The sequence below is a fragment of the Triturus cristatus genome, chromosome 7 (genome assembly GCF_964204655.1).
Source record: "Triturus cristatus chromosome 7, aTriCri1.1, whole genome shotgun sequence".
In the NCBI taxonomy this organism is placed as follows: Eukaryota; Metazoa; Chordata; class Amphibia; order Caudata; family Salamandridae; genus Triturus; species Triturus cristatus.
Window position 1 is genome coordinate 1457612953 of NC_140590.1, and position 21319 is coordinate 1457634271.

At 44.4% G+C, this 21319-nt stretch overlaps 1 protein-coding gene across 4 annotated transcripts in view; it reads left to right on the forward strand.

Moving 5' to 3' along the window:
• Positions 1-21319, forward strand: part of SGK2 (serum/glucocorticoid regulated kinase 2) — a 396404-nt gene that overhangs the window by 333714 nt on the left and 41371 nt on the right. For all 4 annotated transcript variants that reach the window (XM_085619218.1, XM_085619215.1, XM_085619217.1 and 1 more), the window contains 4 exons: positions 2514-2600; positions 3048-3143; positions 5386-5541; positions 6868-6957. In XM_085619218.1, the coding sequence (XP_085475344.1) occupies positions 2514-2600; positions 3048-3143; positions 5386-5541; positions 6868-6957 (429 nt within the window). The remainder of the gene's footprint in view (positions 1-2513; positions 2601-3047; positions 3144-5385; positions 5542-6867; positions 6958-21319) is intronic.

The following is a 21319-nucleotide window of genomic DNA, read 5'->3' on the forward strand; positions in this document are numbered from 1 at the left end:
TTAGCACGGTGCCTGATTCCTGACCACTCGAGCCAAGCTACCACTGTGTATGTCTGGAGAGACCCCGTTACCACCACCCTTTCCGGTGTGGGAGTGGAGTATTTTCCAACAGGCGCAGACTGGCTTGCCTTAGACACAACAGGGGCGCGCGTCCGCTGCGCTCACGCGCCAGAGTCTCAATTTGTAGCTGGAGTCAGGGAAAGCCTAGACCGCTACCCCTCATCCTCCCAAAATGGCTACACCCGCCCGACTCAAACACAAGTCCAGCTGTGCCACCGACCCTCAATCCCCAACAGAGCAGATTGCAAGAATAGTAAAAGGTAAAACGATTTATTTAAAATTCCGATTTTTAAAAGTAAGCGCTGCTTACTCTGACACTCTACTCCACTATGCCACTCCACATCACATTACCTCACTCTATGCGACTCTACAACACTACTCTGCTTTATTCACCTCCCTCTATGCCACTCCATGGCACTTTACTCCACTCTATTCTACGACACACAACTCCACTCCTCTACCCTGCGCCACTCGATGACACGCTACTCTATTCCACTATATGCCACTGCACTCTGACAATCTACGCCACTCTACAACACTACTCAACACCATTCTGCTCTACTCCTCTTTATAACACTGTCACTCCACTCTCCCACACTCTTCTCCATTCTACGCCACTCAACTCTGACACTCTACTCCACTCTACATCCTTCCTCTCTACAATACTCTACCGCATGCCACTCCGCTCTACAAACGTCCAGGACACTCCACTCAACTCTACAACACTCCACAACCCTCTACGGCTTCTCCAAAACCCTCTACTCCACAACACTCTACTTTATGACTCTTCACTCCAGCCCATTCTCCTTTATGCTGCTAACTTTTAGCCATGCTGAACAGCAGCCACGCTGGTGTACAGCATGGCTAAAACATATTGGCAAAGCCAATATCTCTTGCATAGGCGAGACTTATTGGCTTTGCCATTGCTTTTTTTCAGTGCATCACACTTGGACTTACTGCCTTTCTTCCAAAGGAAAGCGGTAACATTTAGATGAAGGAAATGAAAAAAATTGAAGTATCAAAAAGAACTTGTATCGTGCACCTCTCCTGGAAAATTCATATTCAAATCAAGATTTTTTCATTGAGAAATACATGTGACCACTCTTAGCAGAACATTTGCTCTCCAATTTAGTATGCTCAATAGGCGGAGGAAGGAAAGCGAGTCGGATGACGTCTGGCTACAAAAAGGAGGTGTCACAGGTCTAGAGCTAGATGCATTCCTGAAGGGTGCTGTCACGTTTCACCCTCAATTATTAGACGGACATCATCACTTTTAACTCGAAAGCCTTTGAAAGGGCAAAGTCCTAGTTACTTGTGTGTGATGTTCAATTATATCAAAAGAAATGAGAGGGACCCCTTTAAACAACCAGGGGATTAGGGTACTACTGATAGGTAGAAAGAGAGTTCCCTTGGCGAAAGGATAAGTTAAGAGACTGATTTAAGTCCTATTCCCAGCCCCAAGTTCGAGCCCATGTGTTAGAACATAAACCTCAACTAGAATGAAACCATAACAGTTGTTGTATTTCATGAACAAAAATAACTAGAATTTTATTAAAAACACAACACAATTTAAAAGTAGACATGAACCGGTCTATAATCATAAAACACATTCATATACCACGTGTTTCACATACATTTGATAAAATCCTATTCCATTTGTGGAATAAAGCCACAATATTCCAACAGACAAATTACAGAGAGACAAAGACAGACGGTATATTTTGTCATTCAGTAGCACATCCGTTCTCACAAATTTATCAGTAGCCCATCCGAAGTCCCTTTTAATTTTTCTGTCTCATTAGGAGAACCTATTCTCACGGATTGTGTTAATTTCAGCTTCAAAGCGTTTCGATGGCTCTATTCAATATTCCATCTTTATCAAGACCCAAAATATGTCTCTCCTATTTTAGGCACTGGTTGGTTGCCGTTATATCTCACTCCTGTTGGCAGATTACATTGTATTAGTTACTTCATTGGGGACAGTCCATAATTTACATCTTTACCCAGCTTTGGAGAACATTCATTATAAAACATTTCTTATGAATGTTCTTGATAAAGATGGAATATTGAATAGTCCTCTTGACAATGGACATCACCTAATGGTGATCGTTGATGAATTTTCCTATTTTCTATTGATCGAATATCTCTCCTCTCTCACAACGTGTCCGTGTGTGGTGTAGTCATTGGCGAGTAACCGGGCTGGAGAGGACCTTACACCCATCTACCCATTTTTACTAACCTGAAGGTAGCCAAATAATCATTATGCATGTTTTCCTTATTAAGTGCAAGGTATCTTTACTATTTCTACTGAACAAGACTTAGTACAAAAAAAACGTTAATTTTACTATGATCCATAGTGCATTTCAGATAGTCTTGTAATGCTACTAGAAAAGATGAGTTTGCCCAATTTCCTAATGGTTTGATTTTTATACTCCTAATTCTCTTTCTCAAAGGGGCACGTAGTCCTAACTGATTTTGGACTTTGCAAGGAAGGGATGGAGCCAGAGGAAACCACAAGCACCTTCTGTGGAACCCCAGAGGTACGTGTACGTCTCAGCAGTTAAAAGAACCACAGAAATCCTGGTACTTATCCTTGAGATTGCTGGTGAAAAACCAAATACATATGTGTCGCAATGCCTGACTACTGTTCCTAATTGTTCCTGTAAACCTAGAAAATGTACACCGCCAAACAGCATATAACCAAGGTGGCATACATGGAAATTCCACTGGAAACATAGTTAAACTGAGTGCTAAGGCCACTGAAGAACTGAAGACTTTGCAGCAGTAGGTCATTGAGTGGTTGAGTTTTGCATGAAGTGGGGTACTGAAAACCTGGGTATGGCGCAAATCTACTGATTCTAAATTATTTTTGGTCCTTTAAATTAGTGGATAGCACATGACTGCCACTCAATCATAAGAACTTTGATACTCCTTCTCCAGTCATTCTCCACTTGTGCTTTATGGAGTCCCTCGTCTTTCTCTCTCAGTATCTTGCCCCAGAGGTGCTAAAGAAGGAGCCATATGATCGAACTGTAGACTGGTGGTGTCTGGGAGCGGTGCTGTATGAAATGCTCTATGGCCTGGTAAGTTGGACCCTATTCATATAGAGTGTTTTGGTACAACATAAATTAAGGCTGAAGGGAAGACCTAGCTAAGAAGGAACATAATTTCACTATTATACTAGTCCACCGTTGATGTTGCGTCCATCTTACCTGGCCTACTTGCCCGGGTAAATTTCCTTCTTTGAAAGTGCACATTCTTTGTCAGATTTGTAAATGTATGGTGGTACAACAAGTTTGGCAGCCCCAATTGATATTGTAAGAGTGGTGCATCCCCTTTGTTCTCTTTTCTAGGACTTGCTGTCTGATAAGGCCTCCATTGTTAAATGTTAACCCCAAGGGAAACGCACACTACAGAAGAATCCCATAAATGCCTCAAAATGGACTAAGAAAACCAATAAAAGATTGGTTATTAAGAGTAGAGGATGCTTGTGCTGTTTCATTCATGTAAACAAAATGACTGGGGCTTCTCTAGTATGAGCTACCACTTCCTGCATGGTTGATCTCAGTATGATCTTCTGCACTTTTTTTAATGCCATGTTTCAATGAAACTGACTTTAGTCTCCTGCATATGAGCATTTGGTTTCTGCCATGAGTATTCGAACCAGCGTTTCTTGTGTGGCATTCCTAGTCCCTTACTTGAAGGCTTAGGGGCCATATGAATGAAAATGTCCATTTGCAAATCTCAAATAGCGATTTGGTTTTTTTTGCGAATCGCTATTTGAGAATCGCAAAAGGCTATGTATGTAGGATTTGCAAAAATGTTTGCGAATCCTACTTATTCCTTAATTGGGAATCGCAAATTGCGATTCGCATTTAAGGAATACCTCCCCATTCATTCCTATGGGCCTAGAGGCCCATAGGAATGAATTGGAAGACATTCGCAATTTGTGATTCGCAATTAGAGAATCGCAAATTGAGAATGCAATTTCAAGGGTACCAGAGTGTCAAAAGGAAACCCTGTTGCGCCCTTGAAATGTGCATGTGTGCACATGTGGCACACATACATGCCCTAAGGGCATGTATGTGAGTCACATGGCACTTTGAAAAGTGCTAAAAAGTGCATTTTTCAAAGGAATCGCAAATTACCACCAACTTGATGTTGGTGGTAAATTGCGATTCCTTACGGCCAAATCACACTTTTATTGTGCTTCTTACATTGCATTTAAGGAATCGCAATTTGTGATTCCTTAAATGCAATCGCAAAATATGGAATCGCAAAATTTGCGATTCCTTATTTTGCGAGGGGTACTTTGTGTCACACATTGGACACTGCTGATTTACGATCGCAAACGCCTAAATTCTGCAAATTTCAGCGTTTGCGATCGCAAAATTGCCTTCATACATATGGCCCTTAGTCTTTTCAGTAGTTTCTTCCTTGCTAAGTGACAGTAGATTTAGGTCAAGGCATTTTGAAGAAAATTCTAGAGGGAAGATAACTAAGGTAAGCAAAAGCTTACCTTCAACTTTTCACAGTAGAACCCCCCCCCCTTGCATTTCTGCTGGAATGTGCCTAGCCCCCCATAACAGGGATGTTTGGGTATCCATCCCCTAAAAATATCCCACTCCACAAAGAGTATATACCCTGTGAGCAAAATGCTGCCATGATATCAACCATGGCAGCTAGTCTACCATTGTGCCTCCTGAGGGGCATGAGGAAGGCCTCCTCCTTTGCAGCTTCCACAGAGACAGGCAAGTCGGACTCTGCTCAGCCGTATTCCTCCATATGAGGTTGACTGCAATTCTTCCTCCAGATGCAGACGCTTACTCCAATAATGACATCCCAAGCTACTCAGTGATGTTTTTTGTTCATAATGGCCGTGGTGATCACATTCTAGATTCTTATTCTGTCCACGTCAACAGAAATATGAAGTGGCAATAGTGGGGCCATCATATTGGAATACGATATGCAAGGTAAAAAGGAACCTCTTAATTATTTACAAATTGACATATATTAAAGTTAGATAATACTTGTCCTTTTAGCTCTGCATCTTTGTCTAGAAATCCAACGTTCCATTCACAATTGCTGAAATACCAACACTCGGCATTTTACATCTAACACACGCTAATGCTTACATAGTATACTCACCAGAATGCCATGCACTTGTTTCCTCTGTATGTTTCTTAATGTATATTCTCACTCCTCTCTGATGTTTGATTTATGTCAGTTTCAGTCTATAATTACCATGTTCTATTAATTGCTAATGTTTTTAATCATATTCTTCCTGTTTTCTGTTTTTTTACTCCATCGTCTCATTCTTGGCAGCCTCCTTTTTACAGTCGGGATGTGTCGGAGATGTACGATAATATCCTTCACAAGCCACTGCAGCTCCATGGAGTAAAGACAATGGCTGCATGTGACATCCTTCAGGGTCTTCTACACAAAGACAAGAAGAGCAGGCTTGGGGCCAAAACTGATTTTGTATGTGGTGATGCAACTTCTTTCATATTTAATACTACATTTCAAGTTTGCATCTTGAATTGGTATCTCTTCGGTGTCTTATAGATTAGCTGCTGTCTTGCTACTTTTAGAAGCCCTCCATTAGATAATTTGAACTATTGATGGATTTGCTGCATTAACTGTCAAAAATCCTAGAATGTATGCTGCATTTTTTCTTGCTCTAGGTCATCATGCTTGCAGGCTATTCTGCTGCTGGATCCTGGCCTCTGTCTTTATTGCTTGAGAGAAGCAGCCCATATTTCCATTTCTAAAATTAAAGAAGCATACCTTCACAGTTCTTCTTTTCCTATACTGTTGAGCTTCTGTAGCCACTTTGGGCTCTTACCTCTACCCCTTTTGTAATATTGTTTTCCTCCATTCCTTTTTTGCTTGTGAAACCTGCTCTCATGCAGATTATGTACAAATCTTTCTGTTTTCCTTTGTATTCTTTTTGTTCATGCTCTGCCAACACATATCTGACAGTTTTGACTTGGGACACTCTGGGACATTGCTTAAGAATTTGTCTAGTAGTAGACTGAAATTCTTTATCCATCTTCTCTTTATTCCCCAGCTTCAATTTCGATTTCTCACCTGATTTTTCATTTTCTATTGCATCTTGTGATCTTGCCTTTAACTTCAAATATCTAACTTTTCTGAACCAATTTTGTCATTTGACAAGGTTTGTCTTGACCTCTTCAAATATTTTTTAAAAATCTGGTCTTTGCTTCCCTCTTTGCCATACCTCTTCAAACTTCAGTTCTTTCTTGTCTTATTTATTGTCCTGCCCCTTTATTTTGATCTCCCTAAATTCACTTTTGTGAAAAATTCCAAATGTATGTCTGGTTATTATTTGGTCTTTCATGTATCCTTCACACTCCTTTATGATTTATACCAGCGTCATCAGTTACCCATCATGAAACCTTTTTGTGTTTTTGTTTTTTTTAATTTTATTTTTTAATTATTTTTTAATTTTTAAATGTATTACGTTTCGGGATCTTTTACCCTATTTCCCTATATCAACCACGTAGATCTCTAATTGAATTTATTAACACCGGCACTCCAATTTGCATCTTGCAACTGCTCCTTTCTCCATGATTTCCTTTTCTCTTTTTGGCACCCAAAATGTTGAAGGAGCATTCTGATAATATATAGATGCAATTATTTTTAACCAGCTGTTTTGTTACTGTTTCATCATATACCAAGGAAACTATGCTTTACAGGACCTGCTTATGTATTTACCAAAACAAGCGGCCAGCTAGGACTCGAACTACAGGTGGTGATAATTTCCTGTGGCTTTTGTTTTTGCAGCTGGAGATTAAAAATCATGTGTTCTTCAGCCCAATAAATTGGGAAGACCTCTACCACAAAAGGATCATGCCTCCATTCAACCCCAATGTGGTGAGTGTCAAGCAGCGGTAGTTAACAAATGTTTGGCTTTGTATAGTGAGTTTTTAAGGGAAAGTGAAGAATGGGGCCTAAACAGGAGCTGCCAATTTTGTAGCCACCGAATCTCAGCAGCTCTAAACAAAATAATCATAGAGTGAAACAAGTTATTGTACAAGAGGTTAGCATTAATTAACATACTTTTATTGTCTCTACGCTCAGCTGCACACAACAAACAAAAGAAGCAAAGCCTGTAGATGTGTTTTGTCAGTCAGTTAATCAAACCATCTTAATTTGGTTAAAAATAAACATGAGTTCTCAAGCATACATAAAATTACATTTACAATTTGACTGCTAAAAAATTACATATTCAAATTAATATACAGTGGGCTTCACAAAGGCAGTTAATCACAAGAGCAAAGAGTTACAAACAGAACCCAGGCAACAAGAATCAATATTGTGGAGAGAAATACAGATGAAAATAGATTTTGAGTCTTTGTTATTAGCAGCATGTCATAAAGTGCCTAGTGCTTAACAGGAAAAATTTATCACATGAGCAAAAGGTATCAGACGAAGGATGGGTAATAAAAATCAATTAGGTGGCTTAAATAGAAAAAAAAAAAGGAAAGTTTTCCAGACTTCTGCTAATGAGTGCAAGTCATGATTATCTCCTGTTAAATTGTCGACGGAGTTTGCGGTGTTTTGTCACTTTGTGCTCCGCTTTGAGTGCGAAGTTTGGCAAAAACTCCTCAATCACTGACAGAGCAGAATTTACCAGCGCACTCAGCTGCTCACCCCTAATTCCAATATATGCACCATCAACACAACGTGCCAACGCTGATATTAAAGCAACAGTGAACAGCACGAGACCCAGGGAGCAGAAGAAGAGCATTGACTGCAGGGCGAGTATCTCGGAGATATCAGGGCTAAGAGTGTTCACACTCAGCCACTATGCATGAGGTGAGATCCAAAAAGAGGAGTGGAGCTGTTACATTGGGAGGCATAGTTACCGTCTGAATGGGGAGCATTGAGTTTACTTCTCTTTCTAGCAATAGGCTGTGCCAGCCCTTTTATTAACAGTTACTCTTAAATTTGTCCCGGGAAAGCAACACTGAAGACGATGGGATTGTCGGCACCAATGGGGTCCATTGACCCTCCTGATATGGGCAAGTTGGGTGGTGGTGGTGGAGGAGGAAAGTGTGCTCGTAAAGTGGGGGTAGAGAGGCCAACCCTTCACTCAAACCAGCATTTGGGGCATGCTGGCCACTCACCAGGGTGGTTGCCTGATGGATCGGGTCCTCTGATTTGGAGTACACATCTGCTGTAGTCTGTCAAAACTGCTAGAGCTCTTCCTCACCACAGTACCAGCCGCCTTTCAATGTTTTTACACTTTAATTTTCCATGTTGCTGACAGCTTGCTGCCGTGTTTGTGGTTTGCTAGCTAGAGGCTTTCACTGAAAGATTTGCTAAGATCAGGGCTGTCCATTAGAGGTTGATTCTATTACCACACGTGCACCAGTCTTCTGTTCCACGCTCTGCTTGTTAGGTGATTTCCGCTCTCTATTTACATCAAAGATTAACTTTGTCTTACTGTGAGCCCCACCAGTTTCCGACTCTTGAGTTGGCACGTACAGGTATTCATTCTTGGTTGATATTCGTACCTGTGGCCTTGATTCTCGACTACGATTAGTTGTTAGTTTGTTCTGGTAGTGAGTCCACACCATGACCATAGCAGTTTTGGAATTACCAGGTTGCTTCTCTACCTTTTTATGTTTTATATTACACTCCGTACACTCGCTTGCAGAACTCCGTTGAACCTCGCTGAGTTTTTTGGTAACTCAGCGAGTTCCACCCAGGCCTAGTTTCAACTCAAAATTTCTACTGATACAGCTACCTGGTAAGCACCGCTGTCTCTCACTGCAGAATATTAAAACTGTATTTTGAGTCCAGAAGCATGACAGAGAATGAATGAAGGGAACAGAAAGAAAGGCAAAATAACCACATCTAGAACAAAGAGAGATAACATTGCTCCTTCTTTAACTAATTACTCAGACAGGTTCGCTGAGTTAAATTGTTTTGGTTATTAACAGTAACCACTCACTTTGAAGTGGCTAGTAAGAAGCTTGATTGTAACTGTATAAGATGCTGACATTTAACAAACCGAGAATTGGGGGTGTATTTTTTCTCCTAAACAAAGTCTATTTTCCCAATTATGTTATTCTTCAAATATGGATTTTATTCACTTCATAGATTGGGGTAATGGCACATAGCTGTTTCGAATATGTATTTAATAGTTGTGAACTACTTGATTTCTCTTATATAGGTAGTTTGGAAAGAACAAATAGTATCTAGGTATAAAAGGCAATTTCTAGGCTTTCTATAATGAGCTAGAGTATGGAACCTTGCTTTGCAAGGTGGGCACTGAAAATGTAACCCTCGCCAGGAACCAGAAATGCTGGATGAACTATTAGCTTGGTGTGACTGCTGCAATAAATCGACAACGGGATAGTGCGCAAACTGAACAAATGTTGTTGACCAGAGTTCATCTGGCCTATAGTGCAATTTGGTAGCGACCAATGAGCTTGTCTGACAGATCAGTGTGTGGGCCGTTTTTAGATCAGAGACTGCCTAAAGCTGCCTGGTTTGCTAAAGAAACTTTGGGGGGCATTCAGAAACCTTCCCTGGGAATATGTTCCAACTGGTGCTTAACATTGGGTTTGTGGTTGGTAACTCTCACTTTCTGGCTTTCTATTTGCTGGCTTTATTTGTTTTAGGCTATACAGGTTCAGTTTGTCCTTCCCATCAAGCAAAGCCTTTTCACACTACCTCTCCTTATATTCTTCCACAAGTGCTCCTTTCTGTAATCAGGTCTGTAAATCATGTTCCTATCTTGTCACATTTGCTGTGCATTCAAAGACCGAGGGCTAATGCCAGGCTCGGTCTTCAAGGGAGCTTGGTGTTTCCTTTTCTTTCTCCAATTTTTGATGTGATTTGACTGCACCACTTCACTCTGCGCCACTTCACTCTGCGCCACTTCACTCTGCGCCACTTCACTCTGCGCCACTTCACTCTGCGCCACTTCACTCTGCGCCACTTCACTCTGCGCCACTTCACTCTGCGCCACTTCACTCTGCGCCACTTCACTCTGCGCCACTTCACTCTGCGCCACTTCACTCTGCGCCACTTCACTCTGCGCCACTTCACTCTGCGCCACTTCACTCTGCGCCACTTCACTCTGCGCCACTCTACTATTTGCCTCTCTACTATTTGCCTCTCTACTATTTGCCTCTCTTCTCTAGGCCTCTCTTCTCTAGGCCACTCTGCAACACTGCACTCTACACCAGTACACTCTATGCCTATGCACTCTATTCTGCACTGCTTCATGCCCCTGTACTCTATGCCAAGCCACTCTACACCACTCAAATCTACTCTCCACCACTGCACGCTGCATCACTTTATGCCACTACTCCACTCTATGCCACATCAATCTGTAAATCAATCAGGATTTGTATAGGACAACTAATCACCTGTGAGGGTATCCAGGCGCTACGCTGCACCACTCGACTTTATGCCACTTCACTCTACTCTGAAACAATCTACTCTATGCCACATTACTCTACACCAATACACTCTACGCCAATGCACTGTATTTGGCACCATGTAGTCTATGCCAGTACACTCAATGCCACTGCACTCTGGCACTCAACTCTGCAACTCTCTGCCACTGAACTCTACACCACTCTATACTACTGCACTCTACAGCACTCCAATCTACGCCACTGCACTCTATGCCACTCTGCCCACTCCACTCTGCACCTCTCCACTCTACTATGCACCACTCTAATCTATGGCACTGCATTCTATGACATTGCATTGTACGCCGCTGAATTCTATGCATCTGCACTGTACACCACTATACTCTGCAGCACTCTATGCCAATGCATTCTACACCAGTCCACTCTACGCCACTCCACTCTACAACAAGCCAATGCATTCTACACCAGTGTGCTCTGCTACTCTGTATCACTGCACTATACGCCACGGAACTCTACTCTGCACTACTGCATTCTATGCCTATGAACTCTATGCCATTCTCCTATGCATCACTCCACTGTATGCCACTGTACTCTGCAGAACTCCACTCCATGTCACTGCACTCTACTCTACGCCACTCAACTCTGTACCATTCTATGGCACTACACTCAGCACATCACTGCACACTGCACTCTACTATGCAACAGTCTAATCTACGCCGCTGCACTGTACGCCGCTGAATTCTATGCTACTGCACTCTACACCACTATACTTTGCAACACTCTACACCAATGCTCTCTATAACAGGCCACTCTACTACAACATGGCTAAAATTTAATAGACCTTGAATAAGCAAGACATATTGGCTTTGCCAATGCTTGTTAGATTAGATCGCCGAGCTGTTTTTATGGCCAGCTGGGCATGTTTTTGCTGTTTATTCTCCCGATGTTACCACAAACATTGCCTGCAGCCAGCACAAAAGCATACAGTCGCCCGAACCTTGCAAAATGCCCTTACAGTGTACAAGTTGAAAACTGGCTTGATTTGCGAATGTAGGTCACGTTTTTAGCATCTGGTTTGCTAATGGGCTACTTTTATTTTGGTGCCCTGGCCTATTTGTTGTCCCAGTTTGACCCTGTTGATAACATTTACAATTTTGGAGTCCAGATCACTTCAGCAAATTCCAGGGAGTAGGTGTCAGGTAGGATGGGAGGTGTCTCAAGACAGTGTTAATTGGAGTGTGTTCAGTCACAGACTCATAGATTCCCTGGTGGTGGTTATTCAGTCTGAGCTATAGAGCCCCTGATTTGATATGTATGGAATATGTATGCTAAAAATTAAAGGAGAGCCTCATTTGCCAGCAGTTGTAACATTCTGAAAGAGTCCTGAAAGTTTCCTCCATGGGGACAGAAATGTCTTGTGTGATTTGAATGCAAATACAAATCTAGGAGTGACAGACTTAGGCAATCATGGTACAGACTGGTTCCTTTTGCTTAATTATAACTAATGTGTTAAAAGTTATACACTGAAAATCCTCGACCCTAAACCTGGTATACACCGAGAATCCTCGACCCTAAACCTGCCCTTCCTGGAAATGAGATCTCTGGTGGAGCCCTTGACTCAGTCAACTCACTTTATTTGGTACTTATATAATAAGATCATAAAAGTACAGATGAACACAATAAAAACGGGCAACCAAATACAAAATGTTAAAGATCAGTTAAACATCCATTAAAAGGGTACTATACATTCACAGTTACAAAACGGCCATTAAAAACCAGCTGATAGTAGCAAGAGTTCCAGTTCATTTAGGGTATTATACAATTGCCTTGTCGTCCATGATAGAATTAACAAGCATTTGCAATGCAATGGGTCTCGCATTACTAAACGTTTGAGCTATTGGTGTTGCATTATTATTTGCAACGCTAATAGCTCAAATCTCGTGCAGCGCCATCTGTGAAAGTTTATCACCATGAACATGCACTCATCTTAAACGTGCAGCTCCGTCTGTGAAAGTCTGTCACATGAATGTGCACTCATGTGCAGCACCATCTGTGAAAGTCTAACACAATGAATGTGCACTTATGTGCAGCACCAGCTCTTATCTCATTCTGACGTCAGGAATACAAAGGTTCGAGGCATATGAGCTGCAGATCACACACTAAGGATAAGATAGCCATCTGGTGTTGGGCTCGGATGATTGCAGGTTGTTGTTATCTTCGGAAGAAGTCTTTGGTCACGAGGTTGGTGACTCCTCCCCTGGACAACAGTGCGCATGGGCATCCACTCCATCCTCCGATTGTGTTTTTTCCGCCATTGGGTTCGGATGAACTTTTTTCCGCTCCAGCAGAAAACTTATAGCAATCACTACAACTCTCAAAATTTTTAAACTCAACGTCGAAATCCATATCGGACCGACTCCGGACGCGGCTGATGGAAAGGACACCTTTTAAAAAATGCCCCCAATGTGGAGCACAGTTTCCTCATAGCGATCACCACGAGGTCTGTATTTTGTGCCTTTCACCAGACCACAACAAATCCAGCTGTCCAGCCTGCGCCACATTCCGTTCGAAGAAAACTATACGGGACCGAAGAGCTCGACGCCATATCATGGCCAAGCCGGTTCGGGAACCAGAAGACATCTTTGCACAGGATGTCCCTGGCGACGACTCCGAAGATCTCCAGATCGTGTCCGAGGCCGACGATTCTGATCCGGGGCAGCCTGTGAGTACCAGCCCCCCTACCCCAACACCACCCAAAAAGACATTGGTCAAGACTCTGCCAGCTGGGCCCAGTCGCGATCCAAAAACATCTTCAGAAGCCCCGTCCTCGGGCCCGGCTCCGAAGAAAAGTAAGCCTGCAGGTGGCTCGGGCTTGAGCAAACCTCATGTCATTGTGCCTATAATACCTTCGGCACCGAAGCAGGCTCCAAGACCGAAATCTCCATCGGCCCCGAAACGTCACTCTGCACCGACATCTCCACCGGCACCGAAACGTTCTTCGGCGCCGAGGTCTCCACCGACACCAAAAGGCTCGTCGGCACCGAAAGGTCCTTCGGCACCGAAAACATCCTCGGTGCTAAAACAAGTCCATAAAGAACAAAAATCTAGATCAGAACCAAAAAAGTCGGCGCCAAAGCTGCCTTCGGACAGTGAGGAACTTTCAGCCTGATCCAAAGCAAAAACGGATTTACATAAATCCGAAAACTGGACATGTCACAGCGGTGCCCTACAAGAAAAGGAAGCTGGACACAACACCTCCTCCAGCACCTCCAAAGAAGAAAGACTGTGCCACTTCACCCATACGTCCTTCCTCTCCTACATTACCTCCTATTCCATCCCCCCCCACCCCCACCGCCTTCACCTCTACCATCTCCTTCTCACACACCACCTCCACAGGATGATGATGATTTAGGGGGAGGGGGAGACCCAGATTTCTTTACTTATCCCACTGATCCTACTGATCCCTTTACACTCCCGGACACAGCACCAGTAGATGACTGGACCTACCCTATGCCTGATATGCCTGACCCCACTCCATACCCCTCAAAACCCTCCCCTCCTGATGACCATTTAGGGTTCGGTCAGCTTATAAACAGAGCAGCGTCGTTTCATGGCGTCACCATGCACACCGACACTCCCGAGGAGGATTTTCTACTCGACACTTTTGAGCAGTCGCAGAAAACAGTTCACATTCTACCCATGATTAAGGGAGTGATAAAGCATGCCAATGAGGTTTTTAAAGACCCTGTCAGGGCCAGGGTTCTCAACCCCAGAATAGAAAAAAAATATAGACCGTCGCCACAAGATCCTGCGTACATCAAGGCGCAACTCCCCCTAGACTCACTAGTCGTATCAAATGCCAGAAAGCGTGCGAACTCCCAAACAACCGGAGACACGCCGCCCCCAGACAAAGAGTCTAAACTCCTGGAGGCTTCCGGCAAAAGGGTTGCCGCACAAGCTGCTAACCACTGGCGTATTGCAAATACACAAGCCCTATTGGCTCGTTATGATAGAGCCCATTATGATCAACTAGAGGATCTCTTGCAACACTTGCCTGAACCATACAAAACACAGGCCACTGACCTCATCCAAGAGGGCAAACTAATATCCAGTGCCTCCATTAAATGTGCATTAGACGCAGCGGACACCGCCTCTAGGGCAGTCAACACAAGCGTATTGCTTAGACGCCACGCATGGCTGCGCATTTCCGGCTTCAAGCCGGAAGTCCAAACCACCATTCTTGCTCAACCCTTTAATCAGGAGCAACTATTCGGGCCTGCAGTAGACACTGCACTAGAAAAAATTAGGAAAGATAATGAGACTGCCAAATCTATGGGAGCATTGCAGTCTACTCAACCCAGAGGCTCCTTTCGTCGCTCCTTTTATAGAGGAGCTTCCAAAAATGTGGGAACAGACAACTCTTCCACCTTCAAAGCATCAGGTCAAACATCCCCTAACAGAGGGTATTTTAGAGGAGGTTATCGGGGAAACCATACTAAAGGCCGAGGACGGGGCAACAACAACACCCGCACCTCTACAGCCACCAAACAGTGACTTGCCACCACTCCCCCCAGACCATTCCACTCCGGTCGGGGGAAGACTTCAACAGTTCCTACCTGTCTGGAATACCATCACTACAGACAGGTGGGTAAGACAAATTATCAAATCTGGCTACTGCCTCGAACTCATAAACCCACCCCCAAACATACCACCCAGGCACCGTCCCATGACGTCTCACCACCTCACGCTCCTCAAACAAGAAATACAGTCTTTGCTTCAAAAACACGCAATAGAACCTGTTCCACTACAACATCAAGGCACAGGAGTATATTCCCTATACTTCCTCATTCCCAAAAAGGACAAAACCTTAAGACCCATACTGGACCTCAGACTACTAAACCAGCACATACAATCGGATAATTTCCACATGATCACTCTCCAACAGGTCCTTCCATTACTTCAACAAGGAGACTTCCTTGCCACATTAGACCTCAAGGATGCATATTTTCACATCCCTATGCATCCCGCTCACAGGAAGTATCTACAATTCGTGGTAGACGGTCAGCACTATCAGTTTACAGTTCTCCCATTATGAGTAACAACTGCACCCAGGGTATTCACCAAATGCTTGGCAGTTGTGGCAGCATATCTCAGGAGACAAGAAATCCATGTCTTCCCCTATCTGGACGATTGGCTCATAAAAGCCAATACTCTAGACAAATGCGTTCTCCACACTCACCGCACTATTCAAACCCTACACAACTTGGGATTTACCATCAACTATCCCAAATCTCAACTACAACCCTCCCAAGTACAACAATACCTGGGAGCCACCATAGACACATCCAAAGCCGTAGCTTATCCCAGCACAGCCAGGATAGCCAACATACAAAGTCTCATCAAAAAATTTCAAACACGACACTCTCTCCCCGCAAGAGTGTTCATGCAACTCTTAGGCATGATGGCGTCCTGTATCTCCATAGTACCCTACGCACGCCTTCAAATGCATCCCTTACAGGAATGTCTAGCACAACAGTGGAACCAGGCCCTCGGACAACTTACCGATCTGGTGTTGGTGGACAGCCGCTCACTTCGCTCGCTGAAGTGGTGGAACACCATCAACCTGTCCAAAGGGCGGCCGTTCTTGGAGCCTCTTCCACAAGTTGTGCTGACCACCGACGCATCTCTCACGGGGTGGGGAGCCCACCTCCTTCAACACACCATGCAGGGAAGGTGGACCACTCAACAAAAACAGCTCCACATCAATCACCTAGAACTTCTAGCGGTGTTCCTAGCACTGAAATCCTTCCAAGTGCATCTACAAAACAAGACTGTCCTCATCCGCACGGACAACATGACCACAATGTATTACATACAGAAACAAGGAGGGACACATTCTCTACAACTGTCCCAACTGGCGCAACAAATTTGGAGATGGGCAATTCCCCAAAACATCTACCTGCTAGCAGAACACCTCCCAGGGGTTCAGAAACAGGTGGCCGACCTCTTAAGTCGCCACACACAGCAGATACACGAATGGGAACTACACCCCAAAGTCTTACTCCCATTCTTCCAAAAGTGGGGACAACCAGACATAGACCTGTTTGCCACACAAGAAAACGCAAAATGCCCAACCTTCGCCGCCAGGTTCCCACACCCACGGTCAAAGGGCAATGCAATATGGATGAACTGGTCAGGCAGATTTGCGTACGCTTTTCCGCCTCTCCCACTCCTTCCATTTGTGGTACGCAAACTGAAACAACAGTCGCTGACACTCATCCTAGTGGCTCCCACTTGGGCACGTCAACCCTGGTTCACCACACTTTTGGAACTATCGCTAGTTCCACATCAAACTGCATCTCTCCCCGGATCTTTTGACCCAGAACCATGGAGAAATCAGACACCCAGATCCTCAAACACTGAACTTGGCAATCTGGCTCCTGAAGTCTTCGAGTTCGGGTACCTCAACCTTCCTCCAGACTGTATGAATATCATTAAAGAAGCCAGGAGACCTACTACAAGGGCATGCTATGCTGCAAAATGGAAACGATTTGCCATTTACTGCGCTAACAATGACATACAACCACTGGATGCTTCCATCCAAAACATCATTTGCTATTTATTACACTTGCAAAGATGCAATTTAGCGTATTCCTCTATATGTCTACATCTAGCGGCATTAGCAGCCTATTTGCAAAATAGACAACACCTGTCCCTCTTTAAGGTACCAGCCATTAAAGCATTTATGGAGGGTCTTAAAAGAATTATTCCTCCAAGGTTAACACCTTCCCCGGTGTGGAATCTTAATATTGTTCTAACAAGGCTCATGGGTCCCCCATTTGAACCAATGCACAAATGCGAACTGCAGTTCCTAACATGGAAAGTGGCTTTCCTCATCGCAATCACATCACTGCAAAGAGTAAGTGAAATACAAGCCTTAACTCTCGAAGAACCCTTCCTACAACTACATCGGAACTAAGTGGTTCTTAGGACGAATCCAAAATTCCTCCCTAAAGTCTTTTCCCCTTTCCAACTAAACCAGTCAGTCGAACTGCCAGTCTTCTTCCCTAATCCAGACTCAGTAGCTGAGAGGGCACTTCATACCTTAGATGTTAAGAGAGCCTTGCTGTATTACATCGACAGAACCAAACCTTTTCAGAAAACCAAGCAACTGTTTGTTGCTTTCGCTCGACCACATAAAGGCAACCCTATTTCCAAATCGGGTATCGCCAGATGGATAGTCAAATGTATCCAAATATGTTACCAAAAAGCTAAACGTACTCTTACCGTTCCCCCTAGGGCGCACTCCACGCGTAAAATAGGGGCTTCTATGGCATTCTTAGGGAACATCCCCTTAGAAGACATTTGCAAAGCAGCCACATGGTCTACTACACACACCTTCACTAAGCATTACTGTGTTGGTGTGCAATCCAAACAACAAGCTTCAGTAGGCCAAGCTGTCCTAAAAACTCTATTCCAAACTGCTGCAACTGATACAGGTGACCACCGCTAGGGGAGACACTGCTATATAGTCTATCCTTAGTGTGTGATCTGCAGCTCATATTCCTCGAACGGAATATGCTACTTACCAGTATGCATCTGTTCTTGGCATGTAGAGCTGCAGAGCCACACACGCCCACCCGCCTCCCCGGGACCTGTATCCGTTCCAGCATTGTCTTAATTAGACACTACACATGGACATCCTTTCTCTTTACTTCTTATACACTCCATTTCCCATCATGGCGAAAAACAATCTGAGGATGGAGTGGATGCCCATGCGCACTGTTGTCCAGGGGAGGAGTCACCAATCTCGTGACCAAAGACTTCTTCCGAAGACAACAACAACCAGCAATCATCCGAGCCCAACACCAGATGGCGATCTTATCCTTAGTGTGTGGCTCTGCAGCTCTACATGCCAAGAACAGATGCATACTGGTAAGTAGCATATTCCTTCTATGTGCGTATCTGACATCAGTAATGCACAGTTCTATATGTCAGTCACATTAGGAATACAAAGTTCTATGTGTGTCACTTTCACATCAGTAATACACAATTCTATATGTCAATCTGATATCAGGAACACAAAGTTTTACGTGTGCACTTTGACATCAGTAATGTACAGTTCTGTGCGCCGGGTTGAAGTCTGCAGCGCACAGTTCTATAAGTCAATATTACGTCAGGAATACAAAGTTGTACGTTTGCACTCTGACATCAGTAATGCACAGTTCTGTGAGCCAGGCTGATATTGGTAGCGTACTGACAGTCTGACATTTGGAGTGTGTGACAGTCTGACATCTGGAGTAGTCAGCCCCATAGTCCATATATGATATTGTGACATCAGGGACGCACAGTTCTATGAATACGCGGCTCTATATATGTGACAGCCTAGGATCAAGAATTAAACACTGCATACGTGACGCCCAACATATGGGGTTGAAAGGGTTCGCAAGTAGGTTAATGACACACTTCACGCAATAGCCGTGACACTTACCGAGTGAGCAGCGCTGTGGTGGGTGCCCTGCTCTGCCTGCCCTCTGCTGCCTGCTTCTGGCCTGCCTGTCCTGCCTCTGGCTCCCATACACACACAGATGTGGTGTATACTAAATAGCCTGTGCATGAGGGGCCACCCAGTGACAGCCATTGGTGTGTCCTCGCCCTCCTCCCTAAGTTTTCATTTCCCTGCAAAGGCTCTCGAAAGTGAAACTTGCGGCTCAGAGGCGCACGTGCAGCGCCGCGTGCACAGACCGTGGCCCACACCCTCTGCTGAACGCACACTTTGAAGACACCACAGGCACGTAAAATTCTTCTAGACACGGGTGGTGGCATAGAGCGTGCTCATTTCCATATGCATAAATTCAAATGTATGGGTAGGCATATATATATACACGACACAAAGTGAAAGCGCGCCATGCGCCTCACACACACTACTACACCAACTAAAACTGTATAATGACTGGACTGGTACAATGCCTGAAACGCTGTGAGCAAAAGAGACGCCGTGCGCGTGCACAATCTCCTGTCTGGGCAGGCGCGGAAAACCGGAGACAAGGAGGGAACAAACATGCCTCCCTTGCAATCAAAAGTCAGCATTTTTGAGGTTCCACCCCGCTTCCGAAGCAAAACTGACAACAATAGATGCGCTGCGTCGCTAGGTGAGACCTAGAAAGGATGCCAGGGAGTAACAAACCTGAGGATCGGGTAATGATTGTAAAAAATACATTCCTATACGGCATTGTTTAAAATTGTATTTACGCATCAATGGCAGTATAAATCTTTTGCGGTGTTCCATATAAAATTTGCAAAAGAAATAAATATGCAGATTTGATTGTGCAGAAACAGTCGCAGGGACAGAACGGTAAATCGTGTATAGAAAAAATTCCTGATGAGTGGGCCAACATACAAGGAATAAAATTCAATCGAAATCTGATTTAAAGGAATTTGTGACATGAATTTGTCACAGTGCATAAATATGAGGATGTCCCTTCCCGTGCCATCGGTCCCTCTAGATAAGATTTAACTGATACTTTTAGGTGGTTGATTTTCAGTCTTTCGTTTGCCCTTTGTTTAAGGAAACAAGATTTAATCTTCCATTTTGGGATATTAGAGCAATCACTGGGAGAAACAAATAGATGCTCTAAACCAAGAGAAGAGAGAATATTTTTAATATGAGTAATCCATGGGATCCTATGGACATGTTCCAGTGATAGGCACTCTTCAATTAACTTTTGGGTGACGTGAATGGATTCCCTTCCCCAGATAGAATGCCATAGGGTTATTGGAGCCAGGCTATTTGTATCAGTAAGTTATGGAACATCCATGTTCGAGGCATATGAGCTGCAGATCACACACTTAGGATAGTAGATCGCCATCTGGTGTTGGGCTCGGATGCTTGCAGGTTGTTGTTGTCTTCGGAAGAAGTCTTTGGTCACGAGATAGGTGACTCCTCCTTTGGACGACCGTGCGCATGGGCATCAACTCCATAGTTAGATTGTTTTTTTCCGCTATTGGGTTCGGATGCAACTTTTCCGCTCCAGTTGGAAATATCAATTCCATGCTTTTCGAAGCACAAAACTTCACACAAAACATCGAAGCACCTTCATTCTCGACATTGATTTCATCGGCTCGATTCCGGACTTCGACGCGGGCCATTGGGCCTATCCACACCGTGAGGCCTACGGCTCATGGAAAGGACGCCTTTCAAAAACTGCCCACAGTGTGGAGCAAAATTTCCGCACAGTGACCATCACAAAGTCTGCAACCTGTGCCTATCACCGGAACACGACGAGTCCAGCTGTCCAGCCTGCGCATCCTTTCGATCCAAAAAGACCATTCGAGATCGAAGGGCCCGACGACACATCATGGCACAGAGAACAGCTCCGGAACCAGAGGACATCTTTGATGAAGGCCCCGATGTCCCGGAAGAAGATTCCGAAGATCTACAAATAATTTCCGAAGCAGACGACTCGATCACTCCTGGGCAACGTGTGAGTACTACTGCCCCTGCCCCAACCCCACCAAAACCAAAGGCATTGGTCAAGACTTCGCCTGCTGGCCCCAGTCGAGACCGAAAACACCCTTCAGAAGCCCGCCTCCTGGCTCGGCTCCGAAGAAACAGAGGCCTTCCGGTAGCTCGGGACCGAGCAAACCGCATGTCATTGTCCAACCCGCACCCTCGGCACCGAAGACAAAAGACCACTCTGCACCGAAATCTGCTCCAACGCCTTCAGCCCCGAAAACACCAAGGCCAATAGACAAACCGGCACCGAAGGTTCCCAAGCCTACAGATACACCTTCGGCTCCGAAACCTACATCAGCACCGAAAACATCATCGTTACCGAAAC